Source organism: Lampetra fluviatilis, chromosome 34 (assembly GCF_964198595.1).
Source record: "Lampetra fluviatilis chromosome 34, kcLamFluv1.1, whole genome shotgun sequence".
Taxonomy (NCBI): domain Eukaryota; kingdom Metazoa; phylum Chordata; class Hyperoartia; order Petromyzontiformes; family Petromyzontidae; genus Lampetra; species Lampetra fluviatilis.
In genome coordinates this window covers 183477-202519 of record NC_136308.1, presented here as the reverse complement: position 1 = coordinate 202519, position 19043 = coordinate 183477, and the positions used below count along the sequence as shown (strand labels likewise).

The following is a 19043-nucleotide window of genomic DNA, read 5'->3' as shown; positions in this document are numbered from 1 at the left end:
CGGTCGTCCCAACATGCACGGCTCGGTGTCACGATGCCCACGTCGCCCCCCGCCCGGCTTGTCCGCACGGACGAGCGAGTGGCGGAGGAATGTGCGAGTCTCCTTATTTGACCTTCTGTTTACCGCCACTTCCTACCCCCGCTGGAGTAATGGCCAAGGCCGTCGTTGACACAGCCATACTGGGATCCCCTCAGTATGGGCAGAGCTGCGCGTGACACTGGCTGTCAATCCCGGCGCTGGCCGCGTGCGTCTTCACTGCCGGCCGACACGGCGAGCGCGCGCTGCTGGCGCTCGCCCGGCCCCTCTGGACTCGCGCCGAGACCCCGCCGAGACTGCCGCTCACCGGGGTCTACGGGGTCTCCGGGGTCTCCGGGGTCTCCGGCCCCGGAGACCTGGAACCGGTTACCGGCAGCTACAGTGGAGCTAAGCGCTGGCCCCGCTGCGTGATGACGCAACACACTCGCACACGGGGTGGGCAGAATGCGGCCGCTGCGAGACGAGTCGTGGACTCGCTGGGGTCCACGGCCGCATGGGCTGATCAAGCCACGCGGTTTCCACCGGCTGCACCACAGTGCACCACATTGAGGAAGTATGTCCCTTGTTCAGGATGGACCTGGGGTGAGGTCACGGTGGGACGAGGAGTGTGATTTGGCCTGGACTTGTGGTACTTGCTGAACTCTATTAGAAAGCCACTGGAGCTTTGCACTTTAAAATGTAAATGCAAAACTCGTGAATTTAGAACTGCTTTGTGTGTGTTTAATTTGTCCTTCCCTCGCAACTCCGATTATCACGGTTGACTAACGCACGTTGCGAAAGAAGTTCAGTTAGAAGCGCCGGGGTTTCGGTCACCTGTCTGTGGCGGGGTGCTGGTAATGCACGGATGGCCGACTCCACTCTGTGCCACAGCGTCACAGCTGAGCGTGCGCTCCACAGCACGCCGGGAGAATGCAAATGTGTTTATGTGAATCGTCTTCGGCTTTCATCATCATCAGCAGCAGCCATAATCTATCCACTGCTGGATGAAGGCTTTCGCTGGCAGTCGCGATCTCCCTGCGACGTGCCTTGACACGGGCACGGACTGTCCCCGTGCGATGCCCGCGCAGAGCTGCGGGGCAGGGTGGCGGCGCTGGGCGGGGTAGCGACGCACGCCCTGCTGCGTGACGAGGAGCGCGGGGTCCTCCTCATCGCCACCACAGACAGCCTCCTCATCGCCAACCTCAACAACGTCAACCGCAGCGTTCGCGAGGTGCCGCCACAACAATACCACCACCACCACAACAATACCACCACCACAACAATACCACCACCACCACCACAATACCACCACAATACCACCACCACCACAATACCACCACCACAATACCACCACCACAATACCACCACCACCACAATACCACCATCACCACCACAATACCACACGATCACCGTCGCGTCAGCACCACCTGCCACAACAGTCACATGGTCACGTGGTCACATGGCCAAAAGTCACACCACCACACATCCACACCATTTGTGCACGGTTTCTTTAACCTTTTAGTAACGTGGTTGTTTTGTGCCGATGTCTTTGTTCGTTTTTGGTCAGATTTCCCCCTGGGTGTCTCTGCTCTGATATTCGTTTGCTTCATTGTGGTACCACGTTTTAAGCTCTTACTCTTGTCACGATTGTGACCCAGGCCACTCTTGCGAATGAGGCTCATCACGGTCTCTTGAGTTCTCACCCTGATTAAGCAAAATGCATCTTTTCCTGATCAATCTGCACGTGATTCACTACACACCGTAGAACTGTGCCACACACCGACTCGGTGACGCTTGTCCTGTGTTTGGCAGCTCCGCTGGGCGGCAACGGAGGAGCAGGTGGCGGAGTGCCGTGCGGCCGGGAAGGACCCCCGCGTGAGTCACGACCCCCCCCCCCCTCTTCTTCCGGGAGCGATGTCGAGGCAATTGGGCCAGGGTGCGACGCGGTGTCATGCGGCGTTGTGAATTAGGGGAACCGGGAGCCAACAAGGATACGGAACTTTGTAGAAGAAGTGACCTTCAATCGGACGTGAGCAATGAGGGTTGCAATGCACATCCCAATACATATTCCTCTTCTGAGAATAGTTACCACTTTTTAATGATGCATCTCCCTTCAGCTCCATCTCAATGTCCAGCGATTCTGTCATCTCACTTCACCATTTCCCATCTTCTCACTCCAAGTCCACCGATCTGTCTCCTCCATCTCCTATTACCTCGGTGATATTTTGTCAACAGCATCGTGATATCCGCCCGCGTGTTCTCCAGTTTGTTGGTTCCTTCACAAGTAGCGGACGAGTCTGTGTGGGGGGAGGAGCCGCGTGTGACGCGGGTGCGCTCCGTCTCCGTGGGTGTGCGTGTCGTGCAGCTCGACTGCGCAAACTTCCTGCGGGTGCTGCACGCGCACAACGAGAGCCACGTGCTGCTGTGCGCCACCGGCGCCTTCCACCCGCAGTGCCTCTTCGTGGACGTGCACGCTCTGGCCACGGTACCCGCACGGTCACCCGCGCCCACCGTGGTAGCTTTGCGCCTGTGCCCACCACGGTGCCTGCAAAGGCAGCGCCCTCTGTATATTTACGGGACACAGTCACCTGGGCCAGAGTGATTGGAAGGCATTTGCCAGATCAGCTCAATAACAACGGTAGGCGGCTGCTATACTTGTGTGCAACCCATGGGCTTGTAATCACCAACACACTGTTCTTGCATCGGTGCATCCACACCACTTCATGGATGCACGCCGGATCCAAGCATCAACATCTGGTGGACTATTTAGTGACGGAACAAGAAATACGGGCCCCTGTCCTTGACACCGGGACCTTCCGTTGAGCTGATCTTCCCACTCACCATCGGCTTGTCACCTGTAAGATTCATCTGCCATACTTACACTGCAGTAGTCTGCGTGCTGCGAGTGACTGGGAGCAGACATGTGCACACCTACGGGTGTCATGTGACACGTGATGATGAGTATGATGGCGAGATTTACACTTCAGTCACTCGATTTGTGTTATATATGTAATGACTCTGGACTCGAACTTTAGAGGTTTCCTTTATTTCACGTAACGTAGCTTAGGACCCCGTCGTCATGAGATAATTCCGACGTGGAGATCGTATGACCGAGCAGACCGCGACGATGGCCCGAGTCCCTCTCCACAGACCGCTGCTTCTATCCTCGTGGATTCTCCGGGGGAATTTCCCCAGCTGTCTCTTTTGGACACTCTGGGGAATTTCCCAACCAAGGACCTCCAGACTTGCTGACACCCTGTCTTCACCTCGAGACTTACTGACAGTCTCTACATATACAATGTTGGCTACACAGAGATCTTTTTGTCTTTGCTTTTGATACGAATCGGGCCTTTCCGCTGCGTATGCCACGAATGGCTTTGCTCCGTCTCTGTGACGTGTGGCTGCCGCCGCTGCCGCCGGGTGCTCCCCCACTGTTCTCCGCCACTGCACCATCGTTGCCGTCTCCACGAGCGCGGCTCCTCGCGTGGCTCCTCGCGCGGCTCCTCGCGCGGCTCCTCGCGTCGACGGGCGGCGCCACTTCGCGGTCCGGTTATTCGTGGTGGCGCAGCCGGCGGTGCCACTCAAGGCGCGTTACACACGGCACCCCCCACACCGCACCCCCCACACCGCACCCCCCACACAGCACCCCCCACACAGCACCCCCCACACGGCACCCCCCACACGGCACCCCCCACACCGCACCCCCCACACCGCACCCCCCACACCGCACCCCCCACACGGCACCCCCCACACCGCACCCCCCACACCGCACCCCCCACACCGCACCCCCCACACGGCACCCCCCACACCGCACCCCCCACACCGCACCCCCCACACGGCACCCCCCACACGGCACCCCCCACACCGCACCCCCCACACCGCACCCCCCACACCGCACCCCCCACACCGCACCCCCCACACGGCACCCCCCACACGGCACCCCCCACACGGCACCCCCCACACGGCACCCCCCACACCGCACCCCCCACACGGCACCCCCCACACGGCACCCCCCACACGGCACCCCCCACACCGCACCCCCCACACGGCACCCCCCACACGGCACCCCCCACACGGCACCCCCCACACGGCACCCCCCACACCGCACCCCCCACACGGCACCCCCCACACGGCACCCCCCGCACCGCGGGAGGAGAGCGGCGTCGCAGTCCCCTCCATGCGTGGGGGAGGGGGCTGTGGAAAAACACGCGGCAGGGCTGACGTCTCCGCCCGTGGAGCCGCGCAAGGCAGCTAGTCTCTCGCTCCTAGTTTTCAAGTATGTCACGCGAGTGAGTTGTTACTGAAGGTGTAAACACAAGGCGGCCCGAGCTCCGGTCCCTTCCCCGGGGCGGGCGGACCCCCCGCGCCGCTCGCTGCGGCCGTGCCCCTTGCAGGGCGCACGCTTCCCTCCCGCTGTCTTCCCGGACAGCGATGGCGGAATGTCAACTCTGATGATGCACGATGGCACCGGGGCTCCTGTGTGGTCGTGAGCATTTTAAATGGAACTCTGTGTTTAAAAGGCAGCTCTGTCGCTTCGTAACGAGCAGGGCCTGCTTCTGCTGCCGCTGTGTGTGCCGCGTGGGGAACACTGCACCGTCATTGTCGGGTTCGTCTCGGGAGCGCGACCCCTGCCCGGGGTGCGAGCGGCCCGTGGGGTTATTTCTGTCGACGGGCCACAGCGGCGCCTTGTGCACCGTTTTGGTGCTCAGCTGTTGGGCCGCGCAGCTGCATTGTGCTCTCGTCATTGCGCAATCCCCACCTCTGTTGGCTTGTGACGAAGTGATGGCACGTGGGCCGCACAGCGAGAAGAGCCTGGGTTTGATTCCCGACCAGGGTGCCATTCTACTTGGAGTTTGTCTTCTCTCCCCCTGTTCCGCATGGGCTTCCTCCCGGGTTCTCCGGTTTCCTCCCAGTGGGTAAAAGCCACATCGCAGTCCTTGAAACGTCCTTGAAAATAACTCGGTTGGGATCACACACAGCAGCCACGTCAACCCCCCTACTGCGGAAACTTGGCAGGACCCTCCTGGACATAAGGTTTTTCTGGGGAACGAAGCACAACAACAATTTACCTTCGTGATCATCTCGAGGGAAGGATTACCGAACCTGTCTCTCTTGTCCTGTTCAATGAGGCTCATTTGAGAATATTTTATTTTGTTTGCTTTAATCATCTCGGCTGAGAGAAGCAGCTTCGTTCAAATTGAATGCTGTCCCCAAGCACGGAGAGCCCATCTCATTCGCTCGCGACACGCGCATCAAATCGTGCCTCCAAGAACTAGGCCGTCGTGATTCGTGCAAGTTGTGTGCCTTGAGGCAAATAGAACCAGGCAGGAACCGGCGGTGCAGGACCCTCTACGAGACTGAGGGGGTCTGACTTCGTAAACCAGGGTTCACGGTACACCACTCAACTCTTGGATCGTGCTTTTTATCACGGGGTGACGATGGTTAACTGTAAACCATTGCACATGTTCCAGCGACTGCTCTGCCACGACGATGTGCAGCGTTGAAGGAGGCGCAGTGTGAACGATCACCGTTGCCACGGTGACCTCTATTTCCCTGTTCGTCCCGTGCAGCAGCAGGAGTAGCAGCAGCGCAGCAGCAGCAGCGCATGATCACGGCCGTGTTCCCTCTGCGGAAACTCCGCGGCGCAGGAATCGCGACCGTGTGGGTGCGTGGTGGCGGCATGCCGCCTGCTCGCCCGCGACTGCACACTGACGGTGCGTTTGTTGGATCCCAGCAAACATTCGTCCAGGCAGGTGGCCCACTCCTCTTGCCGCCCGAGAGTGCTGCTCGGAGTGCGAGGCCCCACGCACTCCGAGGCCCCACCCACTCCGAGGCCCCACGCACTCCGAGGCCCCACGCACTCCGAGGCCCCACCCACTGCGAGGCCCCACCCACTGCGAGACCCCACGCACTCCGAGGCCCCACCCACTCCGAGGCCCCACGCACTCCGAGGCCCCACCCACTCCGAGGCCCCACCCACTGCGAGGCCCCACCCACTCCGAGGCCCCACCCACTGCGAGGCCCCACCCACTCCGAGGCCCCACCCACTCCGAGGCCCCACCCACTGCGAGGCCCCCCGCACTCTGAGGCCCCCCGCACTCCGAGGCCCCACCCACTCCGAGGCCCCACCCACTCCGAGGCCCCACGCACTCCGAGGCCCCACCCACTCCGAGGCCCCACCCACTCCGAGGCCCCACCCACTCCGAGGCCCCACGCACTCCGAGGCCCCACCCACTCCGAGGCCCCACCCACTCCGAGGCCCCACCCACTCCGAGGCCCCACCCACTCCGAGGCCCCCCGCACTCCGAGGCCCCACCCACTCCGAGGCCCCACCCACTGCGAGGCCCCACCCACTCCGAGGCCCCCCCGCACTCTGAGGCCCCCCCGCACTCCGAGGCCCCACCCACTCCGAGGCCCCACCCACTCCGAGGCCCCACCCACTCCGAGGCCCCACCCACTCCGAGGCCCCACCCACTGCGAGGCCCCCCGCACTCCGAGGCCCCCCCGCACTCTGAGGCCCCCCGCACTCCGAGGCCCCACCCACTCCGAGGCCCCACCCACTCCGAGGCCCCCCCGCACTCTGAGGCCCCCCGCACTCTGAGGCCCCCCGCACTCTGAGGCCCCCCGCACTCCGAGGCCCCACCCACTCCGAGGCCCCCCGCACTTCGAGGCCCCACCCACTCCGAGGCCCCACCCACTGCGAGGCCCCCCCGCACTCTGAGGCCCCCCGCACTCTGAGGCCCCCCGCACTCTGAGGCCCCCCGCACTCCGAGGCCCCACCCACTCCGAGGCCCCCCGCACTCCGAGGCTCGCTGGGGAAGGCCCCGCGGGGAACGAGAGAGGGGGCCGCGCGGAGCGAGGGGTGGGGGGGGGGGGCCCTGCGCTCCCCCTCGGCCCGCAAAGCGTCGACCTCGACTCGTCCCTCTCCGCTCCCCGTGCATTCCTCCGCCTCGCGGTCCGAGTGGCGTCTCGTCGCGGCGCTTTCATCGTTTGTGCAGATGGACATGGGTGTTGCACAACATCCGACATTCTGTCTCTGCCCTGCGTGCTTGCTGGCTCGAGACTTCAAGGGGAGGGTATTTAATGGTCTTCCCCCGAATGCCGGGGCACTCCAAGTGGTGGCGAGTTTGCTTCTCACGCTGGCTCGTTAGCAGAGCGAGGAGGAGGAGGAGGAGGTGTCGTTGACAGAGAGAAGGCGATTTGTCAAGTCATGGACGAGCAAGGTCGAGAGGTCGTTCTGGCCCGTGGCACGACCTGGCGTTGCATGCAACTGGTTCGACAAGTATCTGCAACTTACTCATCTGGGATTACACAGCAGCAGCAGCAGCAGCTACATGGCGCCCTACTGCGACAAGCTTGACAGGACCCTCCTGAAAAGAATTGTGAGGATCTATGAGGCTCTCCTGCAGGATCAACAAGAGGGATCGTGATTTTATGAGTCAGAAGAGCTAAGAACCCCGTTGTGCTTGTCGTGCGTGAGCAGCCGCCAGCTTTGTTGATATTTTTGCGTCTGTGGGCCCATGTCCAACAGGGAGGGCCCTCGCCGATTAAACATCTGGGCAGTTCAGCGGCGGCGGTTCAAGCGAGCCGACTGCTGATGAGACGCATAATGTTTTTGGGCCAATGCTGTGAAAATTCTGCAGTTCCAGACAGCCGTATGGCTGATGGGATGTGTACAAAAGAGAAACTTGTTTTATTTACATGGAACGAGAGATAATGTGTCTGCTCGTCGTTTACACGACGCTCGCCCCTCGCAGCAGGCAGCAGCCCCCCCCCCCCTCCTTCTCCCCGTCCCCTGTAGACCCCCACGCTGCTTGCCATCCATCACCTTGTGCGGCACAAGGTGACGCGGCCACCAGGCCTGCAAGTGGCCATGAGTTTCTCTCTCCCACCTGAAGACGATTGCTTGCGTGGCGATCGAAACGTCGTGATCTATTATTTTTTCTACCTACGTGACTTTACCGAAAGAACCAAAGAGTGTGGATTCCTGCAGTCACGAAAGCTTCAAATCAAGATTGGCCATTAGTCTCTCTGCAGGGGCCGATGTTGCTCTTGATTGTTCCAGATGAATGATGCGTGAGGTGATGTTGGCTAGATTTGTACCATGACGCCGGCACACGATTCCATACCCTCTTCCGATCTCTCGCGATCACTCAGTGATGCAGACGGCGCGTGTCCCCCGGCTAATAAAGCTCCCGCAGTGTGAAACAGACGCCGCCTGGAATGATATCCAGATGTGGGGACATGTCGAGAGACGCGCGTGCAGGAGCTCTGGCTGGCGAGCTCATTACGATGACACGGTCCAGGGCACGGTGTGGGGTTGAGAAGGCAGCTGTGCGGACAGAGCATAGTGTCTCCAAGGCCCCTCCTGGGGTCGCCACCTCTTCTACTGTCGACCAAGCCCCACGCACGTCTGTCAGTCCGTGAGCCGAGGTCTATATTCGCAGCTGTGTGGCAGTATCCTGCAATCGGGCTCCAGACAACACCGGTACCGGATCTCGGTACAAATCAATTATTCACCTGCACAGTCGCTGGAATGCGTTTTAAGCAGCGCATGTTTATTACTTGAATTTCACGCTCCAAACGGGCCTCGTGTAAACACACAGCGACGGTGCAGCGGTGGACACGGCCGCTTCCTGCACTCGTATCATTACAACTGTCACGGTTCTGTGTGTTGCTGGAATGTTTCTTCGTGTGAAATACTTCTGATTGGCCACTGTCTGCCAATTCCTGGACACAGATGCCGCGAGATGCCCGCGTGGCCCAAGCGCCGCCGTCACCGATGAGCAGCCTCTCGTCTTGGCCGTTGTCGCACACAGGGTGGCACAGTGCAGCAGTGGCGGCCGCAGGACGTGTTCCCGGGGAGGGGGAGATGCTCGTACGACCCACGCTCGCCCCTCGCCTCCGCCATGATCGGTGAGGAATCCCACGCCTCCCTCTCTTCCTCCTCCTCCTCCTCCCCGCGCGACTCGCCTCCCTGTCCGCTCGCCCCGTTGCCTTCCACCCCAGAGCCGCCACGGCGCCGCGTCGTCAGCGCCGTGCGCTGGAGATGGAGGCGGAGCAGACGCATGGCCTCCTGCCCCCTCCACCATCCCCTGTGTGATGTTGGTGTGAGGCCCAGGCCCGTCCACAGGGGGCCTCGGGCAACTCACACCATGTGGGCCCCCGATACCTTCAAACTAAACTGGAAGTCTGACATCTGACACCGTGACGATTCGTCGTACCCTCGGGGCGGCTCTGGTGAGGGCCATGGGTGCTGCTACCCCAGTGGAGGCCATATAAGAACCGGGCCTGTGCAGTAAAGGCTGGGCTGACTTGGGCTTCCCCGGAAATATTTTTGTAGCACCGGATCACCGAGGTAGTCGTCGATCACCGACCACCGAGGTAGTTCCAGATGGCTGGGGTAGCCTCGGATTACCGGGATAGTCCTAGATCACCGAGGCTGCACCAGATAGCCAGAATACCCCCCAGTTCGCCATGTTACTGCTAAATCACTGGCTCCAGTTCACCAGGGTAGTGCCAGATCCACTGAACACGGTGGTGGTACCGGATCGCCAGGGTAGTGCGAGATTGCTAGCTCCGGATCACCCGGGGTAATCGGCGCGAGTGGCGGTGCCGCTGCCTTGCAGGTGGCCATCTCTACGCCGGCCTCGCCGTCGACTTCCTGGGCCACGACGGCGCCGCCTTCCGCAGCCTCGGAGCGGCACCCACGGTGCGCAGCGAGCGGCACAACACGCGCTGGCTCCACGGTGAGTGGCGAGCGAGCGCGGCGAGCGCGCGAGACCGTTCCCCGTCGTGCGGCGCGTGACCGGCGTGCGCGTGTTCGCGGCGCGTGCCGTCAGATCCCCGGTTCGTCCGCGTCGAGGCGATCTCCGAAGGCCGCGGCGAGGACCAGAAGGTTTACTTCTTTTTCCACGAGAGGGCGACGGAGGGCGAGACCGGAGACGACGGCGGCGGCGGCGGCATCGTCTCCCGCGTGGCCCAAGTGTGCAAGGTGCCCACGCTCGGCGGGGTGGGACGGCGGCCGTGGCCTGCGGCGCCAGCGAGGCGAGGGTTGGTGGATCGCGCGGAGGGGCAGGGAACCGCAGGCGACAAAGCGGGAATTGCAGCCGGAATTGGCGCCGACAATTGCCCAAGCTCTGTGGTTCTACGTCAGGATGATTGTTTATAGCACCCGGAGAAAACCGATACGTGCAAAGGGGCGGGGTGACACTTGGTTCCGTGCAGATGGAGTACAGATATAGCGTCGTTGTTGACGCACTGGCGCTACAAAGCCGGCGGCCTGGGTTCGATACCCGCTTACGACCAATATCGGTGACAAATAGCCGAACCGATTCTGTAGCTCTCCTAGATCTGTTCGGCCTTGCATGAGCACTTGGGGCCCAAGTACGAGTTTAACTTTCGATTCCCCGCTGCCCCCAGGATGACGAGGGCGGCCGGCGCAGCCTCGTGGGCCGCTGGAGCACCTTTCTCAAAGCGCGCCTCGTCTGCTCCGTGCCCGCGGGCGTCAGCGGCGGCGTCCACACGCACTTCCACGTGCTGCGTGCGTTTCCCTCGCACTCGCCGCTCACGCTCGACCCCCAACAGTCGCTCACGCTCGCCAATCGCACTCGTCTTTCACGCTTGCCACTCGCCGCTCACACTTTGCGCCGAGAGGGCTGCTGGCTCCGAAGGGGTGCCGAGTTGACGGTGACTCGTCGGCCGCCGCAGGAGACGAGAGGAGGCGCCCGAGGCAGACCACGCGTCTGCTGTGTTCTTGCGGGGCCGTTGGTGCTCGCGGTCACAGTGGCGAGCACGGTGCCGAGCTCCCACGCTGAGCCGGCGTCACACCGCTCGCGCGTCACACCGCTCGCGCGTCACACCGCTCGCGCGTCACACCGCTCGCGTGTTGGACTCTTGCAGGGGACGTGTTTGTGCTGAAGAGGCCGGACGGCAGGAGCCCCCTCATCTTCGCCATCTTCACAACGTCCAGGTGGCAATGCCAACGTCGCCCCACGTGGCCCTACCCACACGTAGATTGTGAATCTACTTTGTCCCCAACCAGTGGGGTATTGTGCAGGATACACGACGCTATGCCACACCAGAACCGGCATCAAACGCATGCACGAACACACACACACGAACACACGCACGAACACACACGAACACACACACACACGCACGAACACACACGCACGAACACACACGAACACACACGCACGAACACACATGCACGAACACACACACACGAACACACACGCACGAACACACACGCACGAACACGCACAAACACACACGCACAAACACACACACGCACGAACACACACGCACGAACACACACGCGCGAACACACACGCACGAACACACACACGCACGAACACACACGCACGAACACACACGCACGAACACACACGCACGAACACACACGCACGAACACACACGCACGAACACACACGCACGAACACACACGCACGAACACACACGCACGAACACACACGCACGAACACACACGAACACACACGCACGAACACACACGCACGAACACACACACACACGAACACACACGCACGAACACACACGCACGAACACACACACACGAACACACACGCACGAACACACACGCACGAACACACACACACGAACACACACGCACGAACACACACACACACACGAACACACACGCACGAACACACACGCACGAACACACACGCACGAACACACACGAACACACACGAGGCGGGGCTTTTCCTCCGTCAAGGGAGAGACGTGGCATGAGCAGGAGGCAAATCATCTGCCAAGGTGGCATTGTTGACGTTGGTGACTGTGTGGGAAAGCGGTTGTGGGCCCTGCGTTGTGACGAATCTCTCTACCCCACCCCCCCCACGTGTCACCCAGCGACGTCCTGCGTGGCTCTGCGCTCTGCGTGTACGACATGGCGGACGTGTCGGCCGTGTTCCGCGGCTCCTTCGCGCACCGGGAGGGCGCCCGGCACGCGTGGGGCCCCTACGCGGGCCGCGTGCCCTTCCCGCGCCCCGGCACGGTGCGCACCCCGACCGCCCCGCCGAGCCCGTGACAAACGCAATGCGGTGACACGACTTAATCACAGAACCGTGACGGCCACGATTGCAACATTGCGACAAACACAACGTAAGCCGTGACGCGCACAGTCACGCCCCTGTGGCGAGCGCCGTGCTCGTCGCGCGATTCGCCATGTTGGTGACCCAGGTCACGCCTCTCTCCTCCCGCTCACTCTCTCCTCGCTGCTCTCTCTTTCTCTCCCGATTGCTCTCTCTCTCCTCTGCGTCTCCTGCTCTTTCTCCCCCGAGCTCTCCCCCGACCCGGACGAGCCGACCGCGTGCGTCTCCCGTGCCGTGCGCAGTGCCCGGGCGGCGTGCACGGCACGTACCGCTCCACCCGCGATCTGCCGGACGCCGTGGTGGACTTCGCCCGCGCTCACCCGCTCGTGGCCGGCGCCGTGCGGCCCGCGTCCGGCCGGCCCGCGTTGGTGCACGCGCGGGGCGACCGGCTGCTCACGCGCGTCGTGGCGGAGAGCGTCGACGCCACCGACGGGCGCTACCACGTCCTCTACCTGGGCACCGGTGAGCAGGCGCTGTCGCTGCGGAGGAGCGGCTCCCGCCGGCGTGACTCGGGAAGGGGGGCGGCCACGGGCGAGTGGCCCGGTGCCGTGGCCGCTCGGGGCGATTGACGCCGGCCCCCAAGCTTGCCGCTCGTGTTGAGAAATCGGCGTGAATTCATGTTCTTATGTCATTTGTACTCCTTTATATACTTTAGATTTATTTAGTTTTCATGCCTTGCTTGCCTTTTCTTTATTTTGCACTTTTTTTGCAATGTTTGTTGTAACTAATTGCCCTGTACCTTCTGGACATCTTAAAAAAATTGCTCATCGGATTCCTCTAATCTAAATGAAGATTTTGATTCTCACTGCGTGCGGCTGGCATGAAGGAAGGTGTCACATTGGTCCACAGACGCAGTCTGTCCAGTGGTTTGGCAGTGGGGCCACGCTGCTGCTGCTGCGAGTAGAATCCCGTGGGAGTGAGTGCCGGTAAACATTTACAAATTTGGAACGTTTGGACCCCGACGCCGGCCGGCACACAACGACCTATTCTTGTGAACGACATCACGGGCTCCCGAACGTGGTATTCCACGGCGAACGCCACCGCGGTATTAACCAGGGAGGTTGCTGCGTTCAAACCTCATCACCGCCACGCAGGGGCGGCGGGGTCGAGCAGACGCGTGGGTCGTGGGCGACAGCGCCGCCCTGTCTGGGCGAGCGCTGCGCAGCCCCACGGAGACCTCCGTGTGGGGCTGTCGTGGTGAGCGACAAGGTCTGCTGTGTGCCGTGCCGCGGTGTGCGCTGTGCCGCACAGACACGGGGCGGCTGCTCAAGGCCGTGCTGGTCCCCGGCGCCGACGGCTGTGACTCGGCTCTGCTGCTCGAAGAGCTGCAGCTGTTTGAGGTAAGCGCGGCGCGAGGCGGCGCGGCGCGAGGCGGCGCGCCGCGAGGCGGCGTGAGGCGGCGCGGCGCGAGGCGGCGCGAGGCGGCGCGGCGCGAGGTGGCGCGAGGCGGCGCGGCGCGAGGCGGCGCGGCGCGAGGCGGCGCGGCGCGAGGCGGCGCGGCGCGAGGCGGAAGTGCGTCACAGCGTGACCGACTCCGCCGTGTTTTTCAGGATGGTTCTGCGGTGACCGTGATGGAGATCTCCAGCAAACGGGTAAACTCGACGCGGGGGGCCCCGCACGCGCTCGGAGCGCTCGCGCAGTCCGGGGGACCGTGCAGAGCTCCCGGCTCGGCGAGGCCCATTCACCGCCGCACCCAGATGGGATCCTCACTGCTTGGGTTTATTATTAATATTTCCCTTGTTCAGGAGCGTCCTGCCAAGGTTCCGCAGTAGGAGGGGCGATGCTGCTGCTTATTTAAGGTGTCGAATGTCGGCATACACAAAGCGCATACAGTTTAACACGTAGGCTTTCGCGACCAATATCCATTTTAGCTTTTAGCTGACTCTCTGAGTTGCATTATTAGGTTGGATGTCTTTGTATTGACGGGCTGGATGTCCTACTCGCTCGGTCACCGATGCTGCGACATACTAAGCTCGTACATTGACGTGCTCATCTCTCAGTACAACAGCCACTTCCACAGCCTCAGGGAGACCATCTCTAGCCCCGCCCTCTCACCCTGAAGCTGCACACATCTCAGGCCTCGACAAGACCTTGTTCCAGTAGCTTTTTCTCTCTCTCACTTGAAGACGGTCGCTTGTGTTGTGATCTATTAATTTTATACCCACGTGACTTTACCGAAAGAACCAAAGAGTATGGATTCCTGCAGTCACGAAAGCTTAAAATCAAGATTGAATACATAATACAGATTTTGTATTATGGATTCGTTAAACTCACCACCACCCGACACAGCCAATTAGTAATGTTTGTCATGTAAACAGAACAGATTGTACATGTTGTGGCTTTGCTCTCCAACACACCGGTGTACTGTCCTAGTAACGAATTGGCATGTTCTGTTTACGTGACAAACCTTACCAATTGGCTGTGTCGGGTGATTGGCGGGTTTAATGACACTTTTATATATTTACGCGATCTAACCCAAAAAAACCTGCACTATGAAAGCACACATACACAAACAGTGAGTGCCCCAAGGCACTCGCTGTAGGGGGACTGGCTGGGCTTGGTGGCTGTCACGTGTTTTGCCTCCAGCTAAAACACCACACACCATCTATGTAACCCGTGTTGGACAAACATCCCAATGCTGAAATATTCACTCCACATTACACATTCGGGATCACGCAGCAGCATCAACATCGCCCCCTACTGCGAAAATATGACAGGACCCTCCTGAAAAAAGTCTTGAGACTCGACGAGAATTGCATGGGGAAACATGTTGCTAATAAGAATGATGATGATAAATAACAGATCGCTGGACTCGCTGGCTTCTGGCAGTGACTCTCCATCCCTGTGCTCCGGCCGCAGCGGCAGCTCTACGTGGGCAGCGGCACGGGGCTGGTGCAGCTCCCCGTGCAGCGCTGCGACCTCTACGGCCAGGCGTGTGCCGAGTGCTGCCTCGCACGGGACCCGCACTGCGCGTGGGACGGCCGTGCCTGCTCGCGCTACCACGCGCCCTCCCGGCGGTACGCGCCTCTCGCTCGCGCCCTGCGCTCCGACGCGCCGTCACCACGATGAACGCGGTCGGCCGGGCGTGTTGGGCGAGCGGTCGGTGACCCCAAAGGCACGAAGCGAGAGAACCTCGCATTCTTCTGAATCCGTCTCCTCGATCGGTCCTTCTCCTCCCGGTCGTACGCGTGAGCGAGGCCGCGAGGACACATTTAAGAAACGTCGCCCAGCTGCGCCGCATCCGTTCTCCTGCCGAAGCGGAGAGACTGCCGCGTACGCTCGTGTTCTCGCGTCTTCGCTCTTGCGACGCTTTCTCTTGTCCAGAGGCCTGAGTGACCTCCTCGTAGCCTGCGGTCCATCCAGCTTCGCGGCCAATCGGGCACTCGCTCGCACTCCCCTTTGGCACCGTACCTCACCCCTGTGCTCGTGTCGCTGCACCGGCTCCCGATTGAAACCCGGGTGGATTTTAAGATGATCGTACTCGTGTTTTAAGGCTAGCTGCACCTTATATCCAGGAGTTGATTGAGCCACTCGCTCCTCCACCGAGACCTTTGAGATCCACCGACCGTGCCCCCCTACTCGGCGTGACCGCCACGCTCCGGGCTCCGACTCTGGGGTGACCATGGGGCTGCTGTCTGCACGGGGCCCGGGCTCTGGAGTTCCCGCCCTTAGAGGTCGAGAACTCGCAATCGATGAAGACTGAAGACCCCAGCAGCTGTTGACTCGGCCCCCTCTTGAGTTTCTCTCTCTCTCTTCAGCCTTCCTCTTCCCGGTAACTCCTCACTTATTCCTCCTTTCTCTACACATATGGAACTCTGACATATCTTGAAGGGCGCCTTTATAAATCCAAATTATCGGAAGGTCGCAAATTCAAATCATGGTTGGGGGATTGACTCGGCCCATCATCCCTCTGCGGTCAGTAAAATCGGTACCACTTTGTGGGGTAGTCAACAGGGGTTGTCCTGTGAATTGGCTTGCCCCTGTCAGAGATTTTAGGAATTCCACTACTGGCTCTGCAGGGCCGTAAACGGGAGCTCCAATATCTCGCAACTCATTGGAGCAAGACATCATTTAGACTTTGGGTCCGTCAATGGAAAGAGTGGAAATGATATCCAGCTGTGGGCCTGTGCCCTGCCCATTGCCCCTGTGCCCTCCAGGAGATTCAGGCGCCAGGATGTGAGACACGGAAACCCGGTGACGCAGTGCCACGGGCAGCCCGGTAACCTGCCACAAACAGACACACGTGCCCTCTGTGTGTGTGTGCGTGTGCTCTGTGTGCATGTCTGTCATGAGAGAGTGTGTGTGGGGATCGGTAGTGCGGTGGTTAGCGCGCTGCGCTACAAACCCAGCATCCTGAGTTAAATTCCCGCTCATGGCCAACATCGGTGAAAAATATCTGAACCGGTCCTGAGCCTCCCCTAGGTCGATTTGGCCTCAAATGAGTACCTGGTGCGGCGTGTCAACATCGCCACCGGAGGACGAAGGCGGCCGGGCGTGGTGTTGGCCACCCGCCCCCTCGTGTGCCGTGCCGACTTACGTAGGTGCTCGCTAACCGCACTTGTCCCAACAGTCCGTTGAGGCTATAGGGGGGGATCTTTGTCTTTGTGTGTGTATGTGGTAGTGTCCGGTGTATGTCCATGCGCGTTGTCGTTGCGCGCTGCGTGTGTTTGAGGAGTGGGAGAGGCGCAGGAGGAGAGGCAGTTCGTGGTGGCGGGGAGCGGCGTGCTGCTCGAGTGTCGCCCGCGCTCGCGCCACGCGCGCGTCTCCTGGCAGCGGCAGGCAGGCGCGGCGCTCGTCCAGAGTGTGGCCCAGGTGAGCACGGCGTGGCGAGCTCCCCACACTCGCCGCAGGCACACCACGAGGGCACCAACAGAGACGAATCAGTTGGTACCCTCATGGTATATCTTGTAGCCACCACAGTGGCCAGGTGCTGGTTAAAGTGGCCCCTCAGGATAGAGTGGGGATCTGAGTGTGTGTGGTGCCGTGGTTAGTGTGGATCTGAGTGTGTGTGGTTCTGTGGTGTGTGGTGCTGTGGTGAGTGTGGATCTGATTGTGTGATGCCGTGGTGAGTGTGTGGTGCTGTGGTGAGTGTGGATCTGAGTGTGTGGTGCCGTGGTGTGGATCTGTGTGTGGTGCCTTGGTTAGTGTGGATCTGAGTGTGTGGTGCTGTGGTGAGTGTGGATCTGAGTGTGTGGTGCCGTGGTGAGTGTGTGGTGCTGTGGTGCGTGTGGATCTGATTGCGTGGTGACGTGTGCGGTGACGTGTGCGGTGACGTGTGTGATGCTGCTCCGTGGCAGACCGAGCGTCTGCTGCTCACCGAGCATGGCCTGCTAATCCGAGATGCCCGGCCCAGCGATGCGGGCCTCTACGCGTGCCGTTCCGAGGAGCCGGGCTTCACGCGCTCCGTGGCGCGCCTGCGCCTGGCCGTGCTGCCGGCCCCGCGCGTCGAGGCCGCCACCTCGCCTCGGGGCGGCCGGGGAGGCCCCGGGCGGTGGCGGCCACGTGGCTGGTACGAGCGTCTGCTGGCCCTGCTGAGCACGCGCACAGAGGGCCCCGAGCCGCGCTCCTGCGAGGGCCCCCGGAGCCGCGAGGGCCTTGGCGCGGGCCTTGGCGCGGGCGCGCACGAGGAGCGGCCCCGGGAGGAGCGGTCCCGGGCCCGCGAGCTCAAGACTCCGTGGGCCTGGGAGGGGACACGTGACCCTGCGGCCCCGCGCATCCCCCGGAGCGTGCGAGGCCTGCGCCGCAAGCGGCAGCGGCGCCCCTCTTAGCACGGACTGTGATGCACGGCAAGGCCCAAGGGCCCAAAAGATCAAGTGGCCGGCAACAAACAGCACTGTAGTCGGTTGTAATACGAGTGTAATGCGTTTCTTGGATTGAGAAGTTATTGAGCGAGGTAAGAGCTTGGGAAAGGAGACGATACAAGGGAGGAAGCGGAAAGCGAAGGGTGCGAGTGAGTTAGCGGTTGAGTGTGTTGTGATCTGCAGTGTGGTGGTGGTTGAACAGTGGTGGATGAGACAAAACGGTGTCTCGTGGACCGAATCTTCAACACGGGTGGAGGAATCAACGAGTGAAGCTCGGTCACCATGGCAGCAGTACCGACAGAAGGGTGATAAAGAGGCAGCTGCTTGCCGGCGAGCGAGTGAAGTGAATCGGCGAGGACTGCACCACCACCAAGCACCGGACTGCCGGTCAAGACTGCCATGCGTTGTTGATGCTGCATGTCGGCTCCTTATTGCCTTTATTTACACGTTATTTTATTTCTTGTAATGGCAGCCAAGACGAAATACGAATTCTTAAACATGAAAATGAAGCAGCTTCGTTTGCACACTAAAGCAACTGCAAATCAGCAAGCGCTGTGTCGTGTCGGGTAGCGACACGGCGCTTCCGCCTGCAGAAGACGCCGCCTCCTCGACGCAGCGCGAGCACACCAGAGACCCAGACTCTTGCTTGCAGATGGGGAGTGGTGCCTCATGGATGCGTCGAACTCGGACCCCACAGGGTCCTTGCCTACAAACATCTGGCAGTTCACTATCTTTGGTTCAAGCGAGCCTGGCTTCTGATGAGACACTCAACGTCCAAAGGGATGCAGTTTGCTCGTGTTGAACCAATGCTGCTAAAATCATAAACTTCCCGAAGGCCGTGTGGCTGATGAGTTGTAAAAAAAACATCAGATTCTTTAGACTGGAGGAGTAATCCCCATGGGCTATGAAGTTCCTCTTCACAGATATCATGCAGGAGGGATAGTTAAATGAGCTCTATGTGGAGGGACAGCTGTTCATTTGTTTATATTCTCCACAGCGACGCGAACAACCGTGTTGTTATTTTTAAGGATGACGTGGATGCTAACAACGCGTGGAACATTTCATGCCAATGGCTCAGGGTCACCACTGAGATGGCGCCACGCTCGTCTCA

At 60.8% G+C, this 19043-nt stretch overlaps 1 protein-coding gene across 1 annotated transcript; it reads left to right on the top strand.

Moving 5' to 3' along the window:
• The first annotated feature begins 480 nt into the window (after positions 1 to 480).
• SEMA3G (semaphorin 3G) lies at positions 481 to 18373 on the top strand. Its single transcript, XM_078872541.1, has 17 exons — positions 481 to 571; positions 1104 to 1246; positions 1828 to 1890; positions 2381 to 2500; positions 8835 to 8931; positions 9645 to 9764; positions 9858 to 10009; positions 10438 to 10558; positions 10918 to 10987; positions 11890 to 12034; positions 12374 to 12593; positions 13383 to 13471; positions 13682 to 13723; positions 14991 to 15148; positions 16289 to 16350; positions 16804 to 16943; positions 17429 to 18373. Exons 1-17 carry the CDS (start codon positions 481 to 483, stop codon positions 17897 to 17899), a joined length of 2304 nt encoding a protein of 767 aa, XP_078728667.1. The 3' UTR covers positions 17900 to 18373.
• The last annotated feature ends 670 nt before the right edge of the window (positions 18374 to 19043 follow it).

What these genes read in the sequence shown, in the direction of transcription:
- SEMA3G (XM_078872541.1), top strand. Translation starts at nt 481, where the DNA reads ATGCGGCCGCTGCGAGACGAGTCGTGGACTCGCTGGGGTCCACGGCCG. An exon ending in TCAACCGCAGCGTTCGCGAG is followed by an intron (nt 1,247 to 1,827) that starts GTGCCGCCACAA and finishes TGTGTTTGGCAG; the next exon opens with CTCCGCTGGGCGGCAACGGA. An exon ending in TCGTCCAGAGTGTGGCCCAG is followed by an intron (nt 16,944 to 17,428) that starts GTGAGCACGGCG and finishes GCTCCGTGGCAG; the next exon opens with ACCGAGCGTCTGCTGCTCAC.